This window comes from Spermophilus citellus, assembly GCF_964194105.1.
Source record: "Spermophilus citellus genome assembly, contig: SCAFFOLD_217, whole genome shotgun sequence".
Lineage (NCBI taxonomy): Eukaryota > Metazoa > Chordata > Mammalia > Rodentia > Sciuridae > Spermophilus > Spermophilus citellus.
This window is the reverse complement of record NW_027672999.1, coordinates 433,623-455,536: the sequence shown is the minus strand read 5'-3', so window position 1 is coordinate 455,536 and position 21,914 is coordinate 433,623. Positions and strand designations below refer to the sequence as shown.

General features: G+C 32.0%; 1 protein-coding gene across 1 annotated transcript in view; it reads left to right on the top strand.

Annotated features, from left to right (window-relative positions):
• The window catches only part of LOC308640268 (A-kinase anchor protein 9-like), a 63,263-nt gene that overhangs the window by 22,662 nt on the left and 18,687 nt on the right, over positions 1-21,914 (top strand). The window contains exons 10-24 of the mRNA XM_081312234.1: positions 586-798; positions 3,284-3,516; positions 4,521-4,640; positions 7,509-7,685; positions 8,056-8,160; positions 13,659-13,811; positions 14,146-14,325; positions 14,722-15,657; positions 15,697-15,792; positions 17,522-17,662; positions 18,119-18,604; positions 19,011-19,074; positions 19,208-19,329; positions 20,137-20,328; positions 20,550-20,738. Coding sequence (XP_081168360.1) covers positions 586-798; positions 3,284-3,516; positions 4,521-4,640; positions 7,509-7,685; positions 8,056-8,160; positions 13,659-13,811; positions 14,146-14,325; positions 14,722-15,657; positions 15,697-15,792; positions 17,522-17,662; positions 18,119-18,604; positions 19,011-19,074; positions 19,208-19,329; positions 20,137-20,328; positions 20,550-20,738 — 3,407 coding nt within the window. The remainder of the gene's footprint in view (positions 1-585; positions 799-3,283; positions 3,517-4,520; positions 4,641-7,508; positions 7,686-8,055; positions 8,161-13,658; positions 13,812-14,145; positions 14,326-14,721; positions 15,658-15,696; positions 15,793-17,521; positions 17,663-18,118; positions 18,605-19,010; positions 19,075-19,207; positions 19,330-20,136; positions 20,329-20,549; positions 20,739-21,914) is intronic.

The window sequence follows — 21,914 nt, the reverse complement described above, 5'->3', positions numbered from 1 at the left end:
AGTTTAGAGAAATTTCACATTAATGTCAGGTTGGTAAATAAGAAGACTGCATTACGCCAGGCACAGTGGCACATGCCTGTAATCCCAGTGACATACCCAGGGACACTGAGGCAGGAAGATTATTAACTCAATGCCAGCCTCAGCAATTTAGCAATGCCCTAAGAAACTTAGTGAGACCTTGTTTCTAAATAAAATAGAACTGGGGATGTAACTCAGTGGTAAAGCACCCCTGGGTTCAATTCCTGGTACTCAAAAAAGAAGACGACGACTAAATCAAATGTACATATTAAAAGTTAAGGGCTGGGGTTGTGGTTCAGTGGTAGAACATTTGATAGCACACATGAAGCACTGGCTTCAGTCCCCAGCACCACATAAAATATACTAAGTAAAGGTATTGTGTCCATCTTCAACTAAAAAAAAAAAAAGTCAATAAGTTGCTGCTATTAATAGCAAATTCATTCAAGACTCTTAATAGGTTGGAATGATTTAAAGTTTTGCTAACAGCTCTTTTGTTCATATTAAAACATATTAATGTTCAAATTTAAATGAGTTATAATTTCATTTCCTGTTCATTTTATCTTACAGGTATCATTGATGGCTACGCAGATGAAAAAACTCTTTTTGAAAGGCAAATTCAGGAAAAAACTGATATAATAGATCGCCTTGAGCAGGAGTTGTTACGTGCAGGTAATAGGTTGCAAGAATTGGAAGCAGAACAACAAGAAATCCAAGCAGAAAAAGAATTATTGTCAAGACAGAAGGCGGCAATGAAAGCAGAAGCAAGTCCAGTTGTACAACGTACGTATTTTCAGACTTTGGAACACTTTTCTTTTCATTTATATTCTTTAAACATTAAGAGTGATTTTCCCCCCTTTTTTTCAATGCCATTATTCATATACCATATAGGAACTTGAAAAATAATAGCAGAGTGGGCTGAGGTTGTGACTCAGTGATAGAGCACTTGCCTAGCAAGTGGGAGGCACTGGGATCCATCCTCAACACTGTATATAAGTAGAATAAAGATCCACTGACAACTAAAAAAAGTATATTCAAAAAAATTATAACCAAACATACCTATAGGTAATTGTCTTATTAGACAACCAAGTAGAACCAGGGTTTTCTTTTCTTTCTTTTTTAATCTCTGGCAGATGTTGACTGTTAACAGGAAAAGACAATTCTTTACTTAACCCCAAAAATCTGCCTCAAGAGAAGGTTACAAATAATGGGGCAGAATATTTTATAAATTGTGTAAGCTTTAGGCTTTTTAATAGAAAAGAGACAGCAAAAATGTATTGTCGGATTAAATAACTAAGAACTTGTTTTAGTAATAAGCAGGTCTGGGGCTTGCAAGCCAAATAGATGGAAAAGGTCAATGGCGCTAGAAGCAGGCTGACATCTAGTGTAGTAGGAGTTCAAAGAGAATTTAAATTTATAAATAACCTTAATTTTTCCTTAAATAAGAAATTAAATAATATCTTGACGTTAAAGTTTGTTTAGCAGTAAATGTCAATCTTTGTAATAGTAAAAATTTAAATTCAGTTTATTGTGTCCTCACTTTTATAGTAAACATAAGTTGGAATTATAAACTGTTTGTCTAATTTCATTTGATCAATTAAGAAATACAACATACATTTTTTGTAAAATGATGAAATTAGTCTAACATGGGTTTAGGGTTGTAATTTTTAATGGGGAAAAACTTTGTGTCATACATGTAAAATATTCAAGAAATATTGGAACTTCTTAAAATCTCCAGTGATAATAATCAGTGGCTTCAGCGTCTGCTTTCTAATATATATGTGGGCACATGCATTATCTTATTTTAGCCAATAGAATATGTATAATATTTTTGTTGTGTCTTGTCTTGTTTTCTATTTTCATAGGACTAGTAGATGCTGCAGTCGATGCAGCACCTGAAGCAGGTGTGTGCATACAATTGCATGGACTATTTTTGAGTGGTAGATTTAGATGCAAATTTTGAGTAACCCTTGGATTTTCAACCAACTAACATGTCTCTAATTTCGCAGTTTTGCTGCTGTGATTCACTCTTAAAGTTGTTCTCTTTAACAACAAAACAACTTGTCTTACTATAAAAGTTCACATTTTCACTTGAAATTAACAACTGAGATTGATAATGACATCATCTTATTATCTGTTATGCATGAAACTTAAAACAATTTCAATTTTTCAAAGAAAAGTTTTTTTTTTGTTAACAAATATATTAAATCTTGTAGTCTATGACTTTCCAGAATCCTCTTCTAAGTCAGGAAGTTTATAAGATGATGGTAGTAAAAAGATCAATGGAATTTAGTAAGAGGCTTTCTGATTGATTTACTTTATGTTAACATCTAGTAACAGTGTTGTTTTCAAAGGAAAAATTTTTTCTGTTGATTCCTTGTCCTGAGTATAGTGTTGGTACATCAGTTAGTATAAAGATTCTAGAGATAAGTTCTTTCCATTTTCTTTATTAGAGGATTGGTTTACTTTTTCTTTTATACTTTATTATTATATTAATAATGATACTAACACAATAGTGCTTACTATACTACAGTTATTGTTTTACATATTTTAACTCATTTGATTCCAAATTTGCTGTAAGAGATTGGCAATGATATAGTTCCCATTTTACATATAAGGAAACCAAGGATCATCATATTGAATATCATGTAAAACAAAAGAGGCAAGCTAGGATTTGAAGACATAGTCTGTTTTTAGTGCTAACCACACTGCCTCTCACGTGTCAGTTTTCCCTTGATGCACATACATGTGAGCATGCAAAAACAACTCAGTAATATGGATCTAATAAGGAGTAAGAATAACAGGAAATTCTGGGTCTAGTCATATTTCTTCTTCTACAACTCTTCCTTGCTTGTTTAAAGATTTACAGTGATTTTTGTGTATATTATGTATACATATGAAAGTGATTTATGGGTTTGGAATGAATTAATTTTTGTGTGAGGTAAATAAAAATGTTATTTTTCTATGCTTAAATTTCATTCAATTTTGTTCTATTCTTAATAGTGAAAAGTGGCTTTTTTGTCATTTGCTATGTTTTTACAAAAATGGTGTTTTTGTGACGGGACTTTCTTTTTGTTAATTCTGCATAATTTTAATAATACTAGTTTATGTATGTGTAGCAGTAAGATATTTTGTTATTTCTATAAGAGAATATTTACTTTTTAATATGGACTTAAAATATTTCTCAGCCTTTATTTCATGAAGGTAAAATTTACTGGAAGCACCATTAATTATAATTAACTCTGAATGCTTTTGCATTTATAAACAGAATTACTACATGAGACAGAAAAATTAATGAAGGAAAAGCTAGAATTGCAGTGTCAGGCTGAGAAAGTACATGATGAACTTCAAAAACAAATGAAAGCTTTGGAAATAGATGTTGAAGAGCAAGTCAGTTGGTTTATAGTGATGGAACAAGAAAAAAATGCTGAAGTAATGGATTTAAGACAGCAAAACCAAGCACTGGAAAAGCAATTAGAAAAAATGAGAAAATTTTTAGATGTAAGTATTTGCAATTTGATATTGATTTTTCTCAGTAGAATACTATGTGATACTGTTCTATATTATTTTAACTTTAAATTATAGGGACTCTTAATATTTTTGCTTATGTGTGTATTCCACCAATGGAGAGAGTATTCCAATAATTTATTATGTAACAATCAAAATGAAAATAGTAAAACTAGGGCAGGGAATGTAGCTCAGTGGTAGAGTACTGCTTAGCATGAATGAAATGAGGCCGGCCCTAGGTTGAATCACCAGCACCAAAAAAAAAAAAAAAAAAAAAAAAAACCTAAACAACAACAAAACTTGTGCCACTAGCTTGTGAATAAGCCCTACTAGTTAACGTTCCAAAATTCATAGTTAATCTTCTACTAGTCTCTCATTTAATCAGTAGTCAAAGCAGGTAAGAATTCCAAGAGCTAATTGTCTACTATTGTGTCCACCTCAAAAGGTGTGAACACAGGTAACAACAGTGTGGCACTTGGACTGGAATAGTTGCCAAGCTTCCATTGCTCTCTTCCAAAAAGATGTTAAATCTTTAATTTCACATGGATATTCTTCTTTAAGATTTCTTATAAGCCAGATTTTCTCTTCACATATCAGAGAATTAGAGTCTTATACTATTTATAATTTTAGGTATAAAACTTAAGATTATAAGAAATTGATTTACCAGACAGTTTGTTTATTTGCTTAATGACTGAGTTAGCAGTGTAATTTCTCCATTGTACAAGTACATTCATTGATGGAGGAGAATTATTTCATTCTGAGTTTAACATTACCTAAATGAAAACAAATGTACTTCAAATAAATTTTAAGTATTTAAATTTTGTGGAAGAACCCAAATAGGTAATGTGTCATACCAAAAATATTTTTGAATCTTTGTGATTCCATGGTCATCAGTCCTTTCTTTTCAAACAAACTTAACCTATAACTAAAGAGAGATAATCGGTTTAATAAATATTGTTTCTTCAATTACTATTGTTTTTATTATTGTTCAATTTCAGGAGCAAGCCATTGACAGAGAACATGAGAGAGATGTGTTTCAACAAGAAATACAGAAGTTAGAACAACAACTTAAGGTTGTGCCTCGAATCCAGCCTGTTGGTGAACATCAAACTAGAGAGGTAACAATTTTATTGGTATTGCCTATTTGTATCTTGAGTGTGAAGTAAGAGTTACATTATGAAAAACTTAAAAGTGAATAAGGTATAAATCTTAAAAATCAGGACATTGAATGTTACTTAAATGTGAGGAGGTCATTAACCCTAAAAAAATGTTTATATTGGACTAGGGGTTATAGTTCATGGTAGAACACTTGCCTAGCATACCTGAAGTCATGGATTTGATGCCAGCACCATCAAAAACAAAAAACAAAACATAAAAATGTTGTACTTAAATTTGGAATTATTTCCATCTTTATATATTTTCTAGTATTAAATAAACTTCTCTGCCTAGTTCTCTACTCCCATCCCAACTAAACTGATAATTCTCTGTAGTCACTCTTTACTAATTATTTCCCTTTCTCTTCTCTTTTACAGTCCACTACAATGAAGTTTCCAACATCTTTTTCTTAGAATTTTATACCCCTTAGTATATTTAAACTGTTCCTATGAAGGTTACCCAAAGCCTCTTGGCTGTATCTAGTAATCACCTCTCTGTCTTTAATACTACTCAACCATTTAGAGACACTCATTACAGTCTTCTATAAGTATCGCCTTCTCTTGACTGCTGTGACACACCTACTGTAGAGTGTGGTCTCTCTCCTCCAGTATTTATTTGTCTTCTGCCTACCGAAAATAAATGAGGGGTACCTCATGACTTAGTCTTAGAGTCCTCGTTCTTCTGTTTTTACATTTTCTTCCCAGTCATCTGTAAACTGCCCCACAGATGTTCCTTTATTCCTAACATCTCTGTTGAACTCTGTACTTGAATTTTCAACTGCCTACTCCGTCTCCACATAGATGTCTCATTTTTAACATATCCAGGAATCATATTCTTGGTTCCTGAATAGCCTTTATCAAAAAGACAAGAATAAAATTATTCCTTCTTCATCTCAATAAATGTTGTGCCTTCTAAATCATCTTCTTTGCTAAGTTCTAGAATTCTTCCTCAGTCCCACTCCTTCTCAGCCCTGATCCCAAACCATTAATGGATCAGATTTATACTATATCTTTTTATTCTTTTCAGCTTTATTCATTTCCCTGTGTCTTAGTTGTCATTATTATTTGCCTATATGTGTGAGGTAGCTTCCTGACCAGTCTCCCTGCTTCTACTCTGTCACTCCCACTGTCCATTTTCCTCATACAGAAAACTCTACATTTATTAAACAAATGATACATGGGAAATATTATACATATTTATACGTATATCACTTATATATATTTCTAAAGATGGCTTATCCTGGTTATAAAGAGATTGTGCTTGAGATAAGGCAATCCCAGAGTGGATCATGGCTGTGCTATGTAGTAGATGTGTGACAGTAACTAAGCTACTTAACCTTTTAAATCTATTTATTCATTTCTAAAATAAAGACAGTAATAGCTCCCACTGCATAGCAGTATTAGTGTGGCCCTTAGTTAACATTTAAATTCAACTACTATTATTTCTGAAAATAATTTTATTGCTGAAAATTATCTACAATTTCTAAGAAGTTTACTTGATTCATTTCTCTTAAAAGTACCTCAATGAAGTATAAAATGCCTATAAGTTCATTGTAATGAAATTTTAAATCTGCTAGAATAGCAGAAAAGTCATCATTCCCCTTGTTTGTAGTCATTGCCCTTATTTCTAACAAATGTATTTTTAGCTTTTGAAAAACAGTGACTTATTCATTGAAACTCAAATGATAATTCAAGATCTAGAACTTTGACTGCCATTTTCTACTATATAGTTTTTTAAAAAATATTTGAAAGTTGACCTATCTCATTCATGAAACTTTAAGGTATGTTTGAGTTTCCTCAGGAACATTGTGACCCATTTGTTCTCTGCTTACCCTGCCAGAACTAATCCCAGCTTCTGTTTTTCTGAAGACCCAAAAATTCCAACTGTGAAAACATTATAATATGCCATTTCATTGTACCTGTTTTATAGCCTTTTCTTATGAACTTAATCCAAAACTTAGTCAACCTATTATTCTCAGTAGCTTTATTACTGTTAAAATTTAATCCTGTAATTATAATTAAGCTTGCATTTTTTAATGTTCTGAATAATGATTGTCATTTTGTATAATTGCCTCCAAGTATTTCACTGAATAAAGGCAGTATTCTTTTATTTCTTACCATCACTTATCTTTTTAGGAACTTCCTCTCCCTCTTGATCAGAACTAATTTCATAAATTATCTTATTAATCCTTCCTGTATTCTTCTATCCCAGAGCCACTGAATTGAAGGCACTTGCATATCAGTCTTCAGGGATAAGTTCTGGGATGTGTCATCATTTATTTTGGATGCAGGAGAAACTATTAAGACACTAAATGTACAGCTCTCTCTTACCACCCATCCTCATCTCTATTCTGGGATGGTGCAATGTATAGATTGAAAGTGCTTTGTAAATAACTATTATCAAAAAATAATTCATGAAAGATTTTTTTTCAGGTTATCTTACTTCACATTCTGAGAGCAAGTCAGTAAGTACTCTACAAATTTGCCATCTTTAAGGTCATAGGTCTTAGTATGATTGTACCATTACTAGATAATTCAACATTATTCAAAATGTGGTTTTCCCCTCTTCCTAGCTAAAGTCTTAGTCTTAAGAGAAAGAAATTTTTCTAAAAAGGGTTGAGCAAAAGCAATATTTGTTGTTTACTAGTGCTGCCTAGTTCTTATCAACTTGGGAACTATCAACCTTTGTTTGAGATAATAGTTGCTATCCTTATAAAAAATGAAATTAATATAGCATTTCAAAATGTTTTTTGAAAAAAATGATTTTTGAGATGAATTAAAAGTTATGAACTTTTCAAATTTTTAGATTTTTTTTGTTTATTATATTTTCAGGTTGAACAGTTAACAAATGATCTAAAAGAAAAAACAGACAAGTGCAGTGAGCTGCTTCTATCAAAAGAACAGCTTCAGAGAGATGTACAAGAGAGGAATGAAGAAATTGAAAAGCTAGAGTTCAGAGTGAGAGAACTGGAACAAGCCTTACTTGTTAGCACAGACAATTTTCAAAAGGTGTGACATTTTGAGTTAACTTTATTAAGTGTTTTAATGAAGAAAAGTTTGATACACAAACATCAGAGCTTGAATAAGAAAGCTTGAGGGTGGGGGCAGATGGGAAAGAGCCTTCATTTTTATCTGAGAAATGCATTTTAAGTGTCAAAAGTTCCTGTTTGACTCTATGAATGTATTCAAGACTGAATATCTGTAACTTTTTGATATTCACTAATGTAGAGTTTGTCCTCCTAACTGGTCAGAGAGAATTGCTACTTATCCAAAAGGAAACATGAACACACACACACACACACACACACACACACACACACACTCTGAATAATCAGTATTTAATGTCTGAAAATTTGAGAACATTCTTATATATTTAAAGGTAGCAGACCAGAAACAATTTGGAGCCTTAGAAGCTAAAGCAGAATTGTCTCTAGAAGTGCAACTGCAAGCTGAGCGAGATGCTATCGACAGAAAAGAGAAAGAGGTAAGGACTTTTTTTTTCTTTCGTGTGTGTGTGTGTGTGTGTGTGTGTGTGTGTGTGTGTATTAGATGTAGATGGGCAAATATCTTTTGTTTTATTTACTTACATGGTTCTGAGGATTGAACCCAGTGCCTCACACATACTAGGCAAGCGCTCTACCACTTTATTTTTAAATGACAAAATATGTTTTGAGTTATTTTAAAATCAGTTACCTTGAAAATATCATTTGAACAAAATGAAGTTTGTGGTCTAAAACCAAAGTATAGACTTTCTCAATTCAGTGCCTAAATTGATCTTCAAGACAATAAACATGTGAACTGATAAGCTTATGAAGGAAGTTTATTCCAGGTTGAGAGGATAACTAGTGTGAGCACTTTGAAGCAAGAAGAAATTTAGAGAGGGAGAAAGGATAATTTAGCAGGTACGGGCTGAATGAAGAGGACAGTGGAGAAATGTAGTAGTTAGGACAAAAGGCAGCATCTCTTTTCTCCTGTTTGTGCTATGGGCATTGAGTTTTTGCTCCTCTCTACTGTGAATTTGGGTTTGCTTGCTTTCCTTTTTCTTTTTAAACTTTTCCCTGAGAATTGATAGTATTGTTTTACAACATATGAAGCTTGTGCTTAAAAGATTAATAATGAACTAGGAATGGGAATTTAGCTCAATGTGGGTTTGAATCTGCAGCACCACAAAATAATAATAACAAGAAAGTAACTATAAAGTTATCCTGTGTTGCCCTTCTCCCTCCTTCTTAAAGAGAAGGATCCAATTAGGCATGGTGGTGCATGCCTGTAGTCCCTGCTTCTCAGGACTCTGAGGCAGGAGAATGAATCACTTGAGCCAAGGAGGTTAAGGTCAGCCTAGGCAACATAATAATACCCCTGTGAGAACAAGAAAAGAAAATTTACCTTTAGAGCTATAGTAATTTTAACTTTCTTTGTCTACTAGTAGTTTTCCTAAAACATATAATACTCAACATTGTATAGTAATAAATAATTTTAAATGTTTAAAATGTTTTTAATTATGTTTTTGTCTCTTTCCATAGAATTTTTCTCAGAACATTTAAATTTATTTTAACAATTACTTATTTTGCTTAAATATCGTAGAAGTATTTGGTAATAAGTACTTGGAAATCTGTTTATAAAACTAATTTAGACATCAGCTAAAATGACGGTTCAGTGAATTTGTAGTTCAAAGAAGAAAAAAGGAATCCATAGAAATTACTATAGTTGAAATGATCCATGAGAAGGATCGTTTTCCCATTTTTATGTAACATCTGAGAAGTTCTTGTTTATTAAGTTTGGAGTTTTCATGGAAGCAGTGAGCACATTTTTTTTGTGTGTAACTATTTCTGTATATTTGAAAGGAATTAATACTTAATGATTTATCTTAAATACTGAATAATCTCCTCCCCCAAAAAATGAACCTTCACAACTGGATCTAAAAGTAGTGGTAGTTGATTAAGGATACTTGATGTAGCTTACTAGTTGTTTCTCTTCATTTGTGTGTGTGTTCTGGGGCTCAAAGGGCCTCACACAAGCATTCCATCACTGAGTTATTTCCTTAGCCCTAATTCTATACGTACACACACACACACACACACACACACACACACACACACACAGGTTTTTTTGTTTTTGTATTTTGAGATGGAAGCCATTAAGTATAGTGCCAGGCTGACTATAAACTCCAAATTACAGGGTTCAAGCAATCCTCTCACATCAGCTTCCTGAGTAGCTGGAACTACATTCATGTGCCACCATGCCCTATTATTTTTATTATCATTTGAATGTAATATATATCTACTAACACCTTAATTTCCTGAATTAAGTTTCTAATAAACATCTACCTTTTACTCAGGATCATAGTACTAGTAGTACAGAACTATAAGAAACCATAGAGAGAGCATCTGTTAACTGACTTTCAGTTTTTGCAGATAGAGACCCAGAGCCAAAGATGTTGAGTGAATATATACAAATTAAAATAACAGCTGACCTTCATTTACTTGCTTTAAATAACTATAATGAGTATTCTATCAGAACTCACTCCCTTACCTATAACTGAATAATGAGAGGTATGAATGTAGAATTAAAGCATATGTTTTTTAATGAAAATAACTTAAGCATTCTATCCTGAAAACTAGGCAAATGTTTTCAGATATCCTATTGAGTATAAACATAAGATATCTTTATGTATCATTATAGTTGAGACGTTCAAATACTCCTAAAACCTAGATTTGTATAAAACATTTTTTGAAAGTTCATTAGACTATTTAGAAATGTGGGATGAATAAAAAGAAGAAAACAGCTTCTTATAGGAGAAGGAAATATTGTGGAGACAATAGTTATTTTGAGAAAAGGATCAGTAAGTTTTAGCTCTCTGTAGAACTAATGAGCTCTAGTTTACAGATAGCAATAGTAAATAATAGTTAACTTTGCTGAGGGCTGAGGGCTAGAAAGTATATTAAATGCCTTTTCCCATTAACCCTTAACACTCTCCCTGGGAATAGATTCTGTTCTAAAATCTCCTAATTTGCCAATGTGTGACCTGATCCTTAAGAGAGGTTAGTACTTAGTACAGACAGAAAGAACTGATTCTGGAACCCTATGATGCTATGATGCCAGAACACTGAATATATTTTGCTTGTTAGTGAAAAATGTTAAAGACTGTCATTCAACATTTATTATTAAGCTGTTTCTGAATGTAGAGCACTTTTGTTCAGTTGTGAAATCAACACCAGACTTCAAGGAATATGCTATCTAATTAGTGGAACATATATAAGTTTTTAAACATTTTTTTAAGTTGTTGATGGACCTTTATTTTATTTTTTGATTATATGTGGTGCTGAGAATCGAACACAGTGGCTCACACATGCCAGGCAAATGCTCTACCACTGAGCCACAACCCCAGCCCCTATACTTTTTTTTTAAGAGAAAAAAAACACTTACAAAATAAAATAAGACTCAAATAGGTACAAATCAGTGTCATCCAAATAGTCTAGATATCAATTGGTAGATAAGTAAAACAAGTTTAAACCTTTCTAATGTTCTGGTTTGGGTGTTGTTATAAGACAGCCTGAAACTAGAGTCTGCTTGAATAACAAGAATGTTCCATAGTGTCATTTGGAGAAACTAAAGTCTGATGTGATGTCTAAAGTTCAGCTACTTAAAATAAAAAATGTTAGTACTTTAAATCAGTCCTTCTCTGCATATGAATCAGCTGGGGATCTTGTTAAAGTGCAGGTCTTTTTTTTTTAATCTTTTTTTTTTTAATTTTTAGTTGTAGAGAAACTAAATACCTTTTTTTTTTAATGTGGTGCTGAAGATCAAACCCTGTGCCTCACGCATGCTAGGCAAGTGCTCTACCACTGAGCCACAACCTCAGCTTCCAAAATGCAGCTCTTGAGTGCAGCACAAGATTCTGTGCATCAAACGTGCTCTCACATGATGCCTATTCTGCTGCTTCAGAGACTACACTTTGAGTAGCAGGGCTTTTAAGACATAGAGCTAAGAATTTGACTATTAAGTGATATTACAAAGAAAAAAAAAAGGTCATGTGAGGTGGGGCAGCAATTTTACTTAAATAAATATGTGTATGTTGATTTTATAATACCTTGTCATTAAAATTTGTTATAGAAGAGAATAGGTGTAAATACTGTCAGATAACTTTGAAGAAGATACAGTCATCACAATTTTCAATAAACTAACCTGGAAATTATATATGTACAACCACTAAATGTATTTTAGTGTCTACAGAGTTCAATATCAGTGTTACAAAAAAAAATTTAAGTAGAGGTCTTAGACATTAGTTATTAGAAACAGGATAAATTATAGTTTAGGACTGGAACTCCCCAGGTTCAAAAGGTGGTTTCACCACATAGTAGACATGTGACCTCAGGACAAGTTACTCCTTGCTGTAACTCCCTTCCTCAGTTCTGAAATGGGGTTAATCATAGAATAGAGCTCCTAAGGTTGTTACAGGCTTTTTAAAAAATAACAATATATAAAGTACTTTGTACCCATGCCTAGCAGTAATTCTCTATAAATAATAGCCATTATTTAGTATTGATACCATTTCTGTTTAAGAAATATTAGGCTGATTTTTTTTCCTTGCTGATTTCTTTTTTTAGGCTGATTTTTAAGGCCTTGCCTTGCCTGTGCTAGAATGATTCTAATTATGTGATGTATCAGTATATAAGCAAGATATGCCCCTTTTCAACTTTAAGGCACTAAATGATTTAAAGTTGGCTCTGAGCCAGTTACTACTAAACACTGCTTCTGCATCTTAGGTTGCTGTTAATGCAACATTTTTGATCATCAAGTAAATATATGTTTATAAATTCATTTATTAAATATTAAGTAGCTGTGAAGCAGTGAGCTAAAGTGATTGCTAATGTCCTCAAACCCATTTTTTTAAATAGAGCAATAATCAGCTCTTAATATTCGTCATCAGGTTCATTTTTTTTTTTTGGATAACCATCAAAGAGGATTATTTTACTTTTATTACTAATAATCTATCTTCAAAAATTAAATTTCTGTTTTCCTATAAGTAAGAGCTCTCTGATTTTCTACTAAAATTATTTTGTTAACTTACTCTGCAATTCAGACCTAATGATCTCTTGACCTTATTGTGTATCTCTGATTCCATCTGCTTAATCAAAACACAAAGCAGCCAGGGCATTCAATGGATTATAATTAGATATTTGTGGGACTATATTAAGTTAGTTTTATTTGATACTATGATAACTGAATTAATTCTACAATTTTTCTAAGCTTTTCAATAGCAACTAACTTAATTTTAACTGAATTTAACATAAGAGTTAGCATGTGGACTGATCCTTTCTGTGACTCTTTCTGCTTATGGTAGAAAATGTTTCCTGGTGTCCTTCTTTAAGGTGTCTTCTAATTGGGCAAGATGGTTTAAGAATGTGCAGTGTGACAGGCACGGTGGCATACACCTATAATCCCACAACTCAGAAGTCTGAGGCAGGAAGATTGCAAGTTTGAGGCCAGCCTCAGCAACTTAGCAAGACCCTAAGCAACTTACTTAGCATGACTCTATCTAAAAACTATAAAATGAAAAAAAAGGGCTGGGGGTGTGGTTCCATGATAAAGCTCCCTTGGGTTCAGTCCCCAGTGCCAAATCAAAAACAAAATAAACAAACCAAAAAACAACAACAAAAAAAGAATGTGCAGTGTGAGCATGTCTAGGAACCATACAGGTATGGCTGGCTTAGAAAACCACTTTCCTTTATTCTTATGAATTAAGCATATGTACTTTGTAAAGCAAATACAACATTCTTTTTTTTAAATTTTTTTTAGTTGTAGTTGGACACAATATCTTTATTTTTATGTGGTACTGAGGATCGAACCCAGTGCCTCACATGTGCACAGCAGGCGCTCTACCACTGAGCTACAGCCCCAGCCCCAACATTCTTAATTCTATCTTGACAAACATCTGTGTAAAGTTTTTTTTCTTTACTTTTCATAATTTTGATATTAAAGATAACAAACTTAGAAGAACAACTAGAGCAATTTAGAGATGAGCTTGAAAATAAAAATGAAGAAGTTCAGCAACTACATATGCAATTGGAAATACAGAAAAAGGAATCCACTACCCATCTACAGGAACTTGAACAAGAAAATAAATTATTCAAGGTAACTATTTTAGAAAATTTTTTTTCTGTAAAGAGATAATAAGTTTTGCTCCTATGTAGTTATAATAAACATTTACTAAGTCCAGATCTAAATAATACTCACTCGAAGAACACTAGCAAGCAAATAGATTTGCATGGAACTTATTTTCTGTTCATAATTAAATTTTTGAGATCTTTTATGAAAATATTTCAAGAATTATTGATCTACATTATGTCTAATTTTTTTACTTGTACATTGTAGGAAATGTATTTTTTATAAGACTTAACTGAAACAATGTTGTGAAAAATGCCATGTCATGAATACATCCAACTATGATGGTTATTTTTGTCACTAGGATGAAATGGAGAAATTGAGATTTGCCATGAAGGATCCTGAGGCTATCTCTACTCTTGACCAGCATATGCTATTTGGGAAATTTGCTCAAATAATACAGGAAAAAGAGGTAGAAATTGATCGATTAAATGAGCAAATTAGAGACGTTCATCAACAAATTAGACTTACAACAGATAACAAGGTATACTCATTTAAAATTGGTTATTATCTGAAATCTAATATAGTTAAATAGAGTAATTAGCTTTGGATGCCATCTGTTATAGACTTAATTCAGTATTTTATCCTTTCCAATAAAATGTACTAATGTTGACATTTTCCTAATAGAGAATCAAATACTAAAAGCATAAGCCACTTATGTTTAATAGAACTTCCAGAATGATGTTCTAAATAAGGTCTTTGTTTGATGTGATAAGGGAGGTGTTGGTCTATATTGTTGGTCTATTATTGTAACATAATGTGTCTGACAAGCATACAGCTTTTGTGCCTGATCATCTTTAAGTTTTTACCCTAAAATAAAACAAAATTTTAAAATATGAATACATACTTTTCTGTGTTTCCCTTTTTCATTAACTAATAGGATTTTGAAGAAAAAAATGAACTGATAAGGGATCTTGAAGCCCAAATAGAATGTCTGAAGAGTGATCAAGAACGTTTGAAGAAAAATAGAGAAGAAGAAACAAACAAGCTCAATGAAGTGATTGAAAAACTTCAGGAGGAATTGTCATATATTGAACAGAATATGTTGGTGGATACCAGTTCCCCCTCAGAACAAGAGGACAGCTTGAAACATCAGTTAGAAAAGGTTATAGCTGAAAAGCTGGCTTTGGAACAGCAAGTAGAAATCACTAATGAAGAAATGGCCTTCACAAAAAATGTACTTAAAGAAACCAATTTTAAAATGGATCAGCTAACACAAGAATTAGTCAACTTGAAGAGAGAACATGACCCTAAGGAAAAAATCCAAAGTATACCAGATGAAAGTGTTAGCATGACTATAGATGATATCAGCAAAGACCAACCCGAACTGGAAGTAATCCATATTGAAGATGTTCTTAAACCCCCTGAGAACAAGATGTATCTCAGATCTTTTGAAGAAAGCACCAAAGTTTCCAGAAATTTGGAAACGAAACTGCTACAGCTTGAGAGCTCTGTTAGCACAAAGGACATAGAACTTATCCAGTGTTATAAACAGATAGAAGACATAAAAGAACAAGGCCAATCTGAAACAGAGATGCTTCAGAAGAAGATCGTAAACCTACAGAAAGTACTTGAGGAGAAAGTAGCTGCTGCTCTTGTAAGTCAAGTCCAACTTGAGGCAGTTCAGGAATATGTGAAATTCTATCAAGATAAAGGAGTAGATTCATCAGAACTTGAAAAGGAAAATATGCAGAATTTAAATCAAATAACAGAAAACAAGATGGAGTCAGATATGTCTGCATTAACCTTGAGAATATCAGACTTAGAAAGACAAGTGATTGAAATACATACTACTTTGATTTCAAAAAAAGAACAAGTAGAAACTGTAGAGAAAAATGCTTTGGAAAAAGAAAAGAAGCAGATAGAACTGCAGAAGTTATTGGAGGACAGTAAGAAAAAACTTGAAGGAAAAGAAAGAAAAAGAAGCCCTCACGGAGATTTTGTTCTCAAGGTTAGTTTTATATTTGAGTTTTTCACATAAAATACCCTAAGAAACTCTTTTTTTTTCCTTTGCTTATTAAGCTGATTGGTAATTTACTAAGTCAAACAGTTCTGCTGACACCTACCAATTTATACATAATGGGATTTTATTAAAAAAAAATCATACTGTTCTTAAAGAACTTTAGACAAACTAAAGAATTTGTTTGAGCAAAAAGTGCTACATGCATTGTGCAACACTCAGAACCAGAAGAAATTCAAATAGTTTCACTGTGCAACAGTGGGTGGTATTTAGAGGCAGAACTCACACATAAAATTCAGAAATTGCTTGATTGGTCATGGCTAGACCTTGTTTGGATGTGATTTGATTGGTTGATTGCCTATGATTGGCTGAAACATAGTTGCCTACTATCATTGGCTGAGACTTAGTAGTTGATTATACTCTGTTCATTTGATTTCCTACCAAGTTATATTGCAGACAAGTAACATTTCTTACACAGAAACTCAAGGTATAGAGACCAGATTAAATTTAACACTATAGGGTCATTTTATTATCACTAGAATAATGGGCCCAAATTACATTTTGTGATCTTCAAACATCTTTATTCAATCAGGGTTGTCATTAATTAGAATAGTTCAAATAAATATGGAAACATTAAATTTAGCAAATGTCCTCTAGAATTTCTGTGGATATTTTCCCCCTTAATGTACCTCTACTAAGTATGTTATGTCATCATCTCTTTTAAGTGCCATAGTGCACCCCATAATCATCACCACCACAATAATGTATATTCATGAGTATTCTATACATTCTAATCTTGAACCGAAGACAGTTTATTAATAGATGATTTTTAATTAATACCAGCACAATTTTTTTTTTGGTTGGGGGAGAGCTTCATAAAATGGTCATACCACAATTTTGCAAAAACAATTTTGGCATAAAATCTGTGAAAGATACGTAGGTGAGATACAATTATAAAAATATCAAAATATATTCATATTGAATTAATATGAGTAACAAGTTATTAGCTTGGCAAATTTTATGCCTCATAATAGATTTTATTCTTCTTAGGAAAAATTTGTAACTGACCTAAGTCTACTTACAAGATCAGAAATTGCAGTTATTTCTTAGTGTATGACAGACATGACAAAGACTTTTTTCCTTCAAGTTCCCTCACTTAATAAACTTACAATTTCAAGTACCAGAAGTTCAGTCTTACCTGCCCCAGAAGATTAATTGATACATTGGGATTTTATGTCTACTTAATTTATATTGGCAAAGGATAATAATTTCATTCACTATACTTCTTCTTCCTAGCTCATTGGAATTGCATATTACTGTAGGTAATAATTATTAAAATATTAATATAACTTTTTAGGTATAACTTATAATAATTATCTTTGAGCTCATATCTTTTGAGGAAAGTAATATAAATATGAAACTTTTGAGTGGCACAAAGAATACTTTTATCAATAATTTATAAATGTTATATATATATATATATATATATATATATATATTAATGGCATGATTTGTCTTTCATTCCCAGAAAATCTTTCTTATTTCCTTAAGAATACAAAATGATAGTTCTTAAAATGTTTCACTATTAGTTGAAAAAGCATTTATCACTAAAACCCCTAGGCAGTCAGTCTTGGAAAAGCTTCATTAGAATGTGTAAATGCTTTGAACTTAGCTTTTTTTTTTAAATGGTGTATTTCTTATGTTTTCTACTGTTATCCAGACAACTACTGAGTTAATAAATGCCAGTGGAGAAAGTGGATTTTTTGAAGAACTTGAGGCTCTTAGAATCGAGTTGGTGGCTACCAAAGAAGAACTTGCCACTTTCAAAGAAAGGACAGAAAAACTTCAAAAAGAGCTTTTGGTAAGACAAGTAACATAACTCCTAATTCATTCATTTCTACCCATCTTAATTCCCTTTCAAAATGTCCTATAGAAACAAGTCCAGAGCCATAACTTAAACTAAATTTACAAGTCTTTTTGAAAAATTCCATTGTTATAAATCTATTCACCATCTCCTTGCTTGTTTTGCTAGGAATCTTTATATTAGAAGAATGCTTTTAATCTCTAGTCTTTTAGTAAAGGAAGCGAAAAACTGCTGTTAAAGAGAACTTAAATCCCTTGAGAAACAAAAGTAAAGGCTAATAAAATTATTTCAATTTTGTAGTAACCTGTGACCATACATACATGCAAAAGTATATATGTATTACAGTTTCCAAAGTGTTTTTCCTATTATTCTGAGGCAAGTGAACATATAAATGAAATTATACTCTTTCCCTCTCCACTGTAAGATTTTCAACTTAATTTATCTGTGTTTCAGGTAAAAGAGACAAATATGGCATCTCTTCAGAGAGATTTAAGCCAAGTTAAGAATCAACTTGATGAGGAAAAAAAGAAATTATCCCACTTCTTAATAAAAGAGGATAAGTCTGAAGTACCAACAAACAGAAACATCTGCTTAGAGCCACTTCCTATTGAAGTAGGTAAAAACACTGCATCCCAAATGGACCAAATACTCAAGGTCAACATGAGCAACCAGACTCCACAAATTCTTGTTAAAAATGCAGGAATTCAAATTGATATACAGACTAGCTGTTCCTCAGAAAAAGTCTCTGAAATAATTAGGCAATTTACTGAAATAATTGAACACATACAAGAACTTCATGCCGCTGAAATTTTGGATATGGAATCCAGACATATTTCAGAAACTGAAACTTTAAAGAGGGAACATTATGTTGCTGTTGAGTTACTGACAGAGGAGTGTGGTACATTGAAGGCAGTGATACAGTGTCTGAGACCTAAAGAGGTATTTATTTTGTTGTTGTCATGTGGGGGGAGTTTCCACTGTTGTCAACAATCTGTTTTTAAGCAAAAATTTTAAAAGAAATTTGGGAAATATCTCTTCTTTATACTATTAGAATTTAAATTTCCCCATTGTATTAGATAATAGAGTTCTTATGTAAATTTGCAACTTGTTATGGTTCTTAAATAATAACTATCTCTTCTTACTATGGTAAAATCCATAAGGAAAAAATTATAGACTTGTTATAAATCATAGATAGTTTCATTTCAAGTATGCTTAGATTGAGTTTTTTTCTTTTTCTTTCCTTTTTTTTTTCTTTTTACAGCATTACAACAGCAAAATAGTTCCTTGGGTTCTGTTTTTATTAAAACAAAAATATTTATGTATGTTGTTTCTTTTTTCTAATTAGGGATCCTTGATACCTGAATTAACGTATTCTAATGCTTACCAAACTAGAGAAATATATTCCAGTGGTAAGTTATATAAAATTCTGGAATGTTTATAGTATTTGATTAAAACGTGTTATTTTTGTTTGGAGAGGGTATTTTTTTTTTATTTTTGTTTGTTTGTTTGTTTAACAACAAATGATTGTTTTCTTTATTTTAGATTCTGGATCAGACTGGAGTCAGGGAGTTTATCTTACACAAAATCAGGGATTTGACACAGCATCAGAAGGACGAGGAGAAGAAGGTGAAAATTTAACAGAATCATTTCCAAAGAAAATAAAGGTATATATTTTAATAAACTTAGCCTATATAATTTCTATGTTGAACATTGTAGTTTATTTAAAGTTATATACTGGATCTCTGAAAAAACTTGTATAGCAAGAAATATTGAAGGAAGGGAGAGAGAGAGGGAGAAAATATGCTGCCCTCCACACCCTCCTTTCTTCCAGGATTAGTGAGTGACCAGATCTTTTTGTCAATTCTCTGTTAACTAGATATTGAGGAAAAAGGATGTTGGAAGTAGCATCCCTGGTTGCTCAAACAAAGTCTAGTACAGTCTACCCATCAAATAGAAGCAAAGAGTAGCACTCACCTCATGCTTCAAATGAAAACAGGCTAAAATAAATGACTTAAAAGAAAAAAAAATCCATGAGAATCTATTTCATTTTATTCCCATATTCCACAGATAATAAAATACAATATATTAAATAATTATGTTATGAAGATTTAAAAAAATAATTTTTATTATTGGTGTTTTTGTTTGCCAAAATTATAAAAGCAGTCTCAAGGAATGGAAGTTTTTCTCACAGTATTTCTTTTGATCAAATCAGTGGCTAATCATTAAATCTGAAGGAACTTAAGAGATGAAAGCTATGGAAATCATAGACCATCTATTGCAATTGACTTAGCTCTCCACAGGAAGAAGGCATTTAGTAAAGGTGCCTGGAGTTTCTTTTCTGCAGTTGCTTTTCTAAATCTATTTTGCTTCATAATGCTATATTGCTTAATATTTATTTTTCTTTGTAGCTCTCATTTTTTCAGTATTTGGAGGAGTTGTCATAACTTTGGCTTTTGGATTTTGGTTTCTAGGGATTACTGAGAGCTGTTCATAATGAGGGCATGCAGGTGCTTTCTCTTACTGAGTCACCATGTGGTGATGGAGAAGATCATTCTATTCAACAGGTTTCAGAATTTTGGCTAGAAGAGAGAAGAGCTTACCCTAAGATCATCTCATCTCTTAAGGATTTAATTACCAAAATACAAGTGCAAAGGGAATCTGAGGTACCCAAAGAATATTATATTCTATGTAGCATTGTTATTTTTAATGACAATAATGAACTTTGTAAATTAAATTCTTTTTTATATGAATTTTCACATAAATTATTGTATGTATTTTTGAGTCTGAAAATACATACGTTCTTTTAAATACCTATTTTGGTTAGTGGAATGTTTTAAAAACATGCTTATTTGAAACCTAACTTTTGTTATTTGTACTCTGCTAGGTTTATGATAATTCTCAATCTCATGAGAGCCTCCCGGACTGGCAAGGGGAATTTCTACTTGCTCTCCAACATGTTTTCTTAAAGGAGCGCAATGTTTTGCTAGCTGCATTTCAGACTGAACTGACAGCTCTAGGTACTAAAGATGCAGTTGGATTATTAAAGTGTTTGGAACAGCGAATACAAGAACAGGTATCAAAACAAAATTTTATTTTAAAGAATACTATTTTTAATAGTAATAAGAAAATCAGTTGCTGATTTGTTTTAGAGTCTTAATTTAAGTATGAAGATTAGCATTTTTAACAGGGGCCACTAGGAGTATTAAGGAGAAGAACATTACCTTTTGTCTTATATTAGAAAGTAAGAAAAACTTAAAATTAATGAGATAGTCCTCAAACGTGGAAAGTTAAAAAGAGCAGTAAAACCTAAAGAAAAGAGAAGGAATAAGATACAGTCACTTCTCATTATTTGCAGTAGTTATATTTTATAAACCTACAAGGAGTCATTGCTCCTGTGGGAAATACAGGAATAGATTACTGCAAGCCTCAATCACAGTATTTTCATCAACCAGTCAATACATGATCTTATTTTCTGTGTGGTTGTGTTTAAAGAAATCTTATATGGGGAGGGGAAAAGAGATGTATCTCAGTGGTAGAATGCTTGCCTAGCATACTCTTGGCCCTGGGCTCAGTACTCAGTGCCATTAAAAAAAGAAAAAAAATAATTTCTGTGTTGTATATTATTCATTAATGTTTAACACAGCAAAGAGCAATCATACAGAAGCTTATCTAACACAATTTTCTCCTTAAAGCACATCACAGATTTCTTGCACTTAGGAACACCAAGCCCTTCACTTGTGGGCCATTTAAAACCATGAAATCACAAATAAAAAGCACAATATGGAAAAACAAGTTACTAAACAGGACATTTGTGTACAATATGAGAGCTAAAATACAAAGGTAGAGTATGCCCTTGTTTAACTCAGCCAGGAACATGTGCATGAGGAAATTTAAATTTTTTACTACTCTAACTATGTCTGACAAAGCAATACAAGTATTGATTTGAGGGTTACAAAAACTTTTTATCAAGTAGACAAATCTGAAAACACAGGATCCATTAATAATGAGGATTAACTATAATAAAGTATAACCAGTACAATATAGAGGATAAAACATTAAAAATTGGTTCCTTGAAAATGCTAATAAGAAAATCTTTTCTGGAGAATTCAGTATGATTTTTAAATGTTATAAATGAAGATGAGATCATAATTAAACATGCAACAAATAAAATAACAAAATATTATAAATTATTTTATTTATAAAAATAAAAAAATTGAGGTGAAATTTTAAAAAAATCACTTATCAAAAT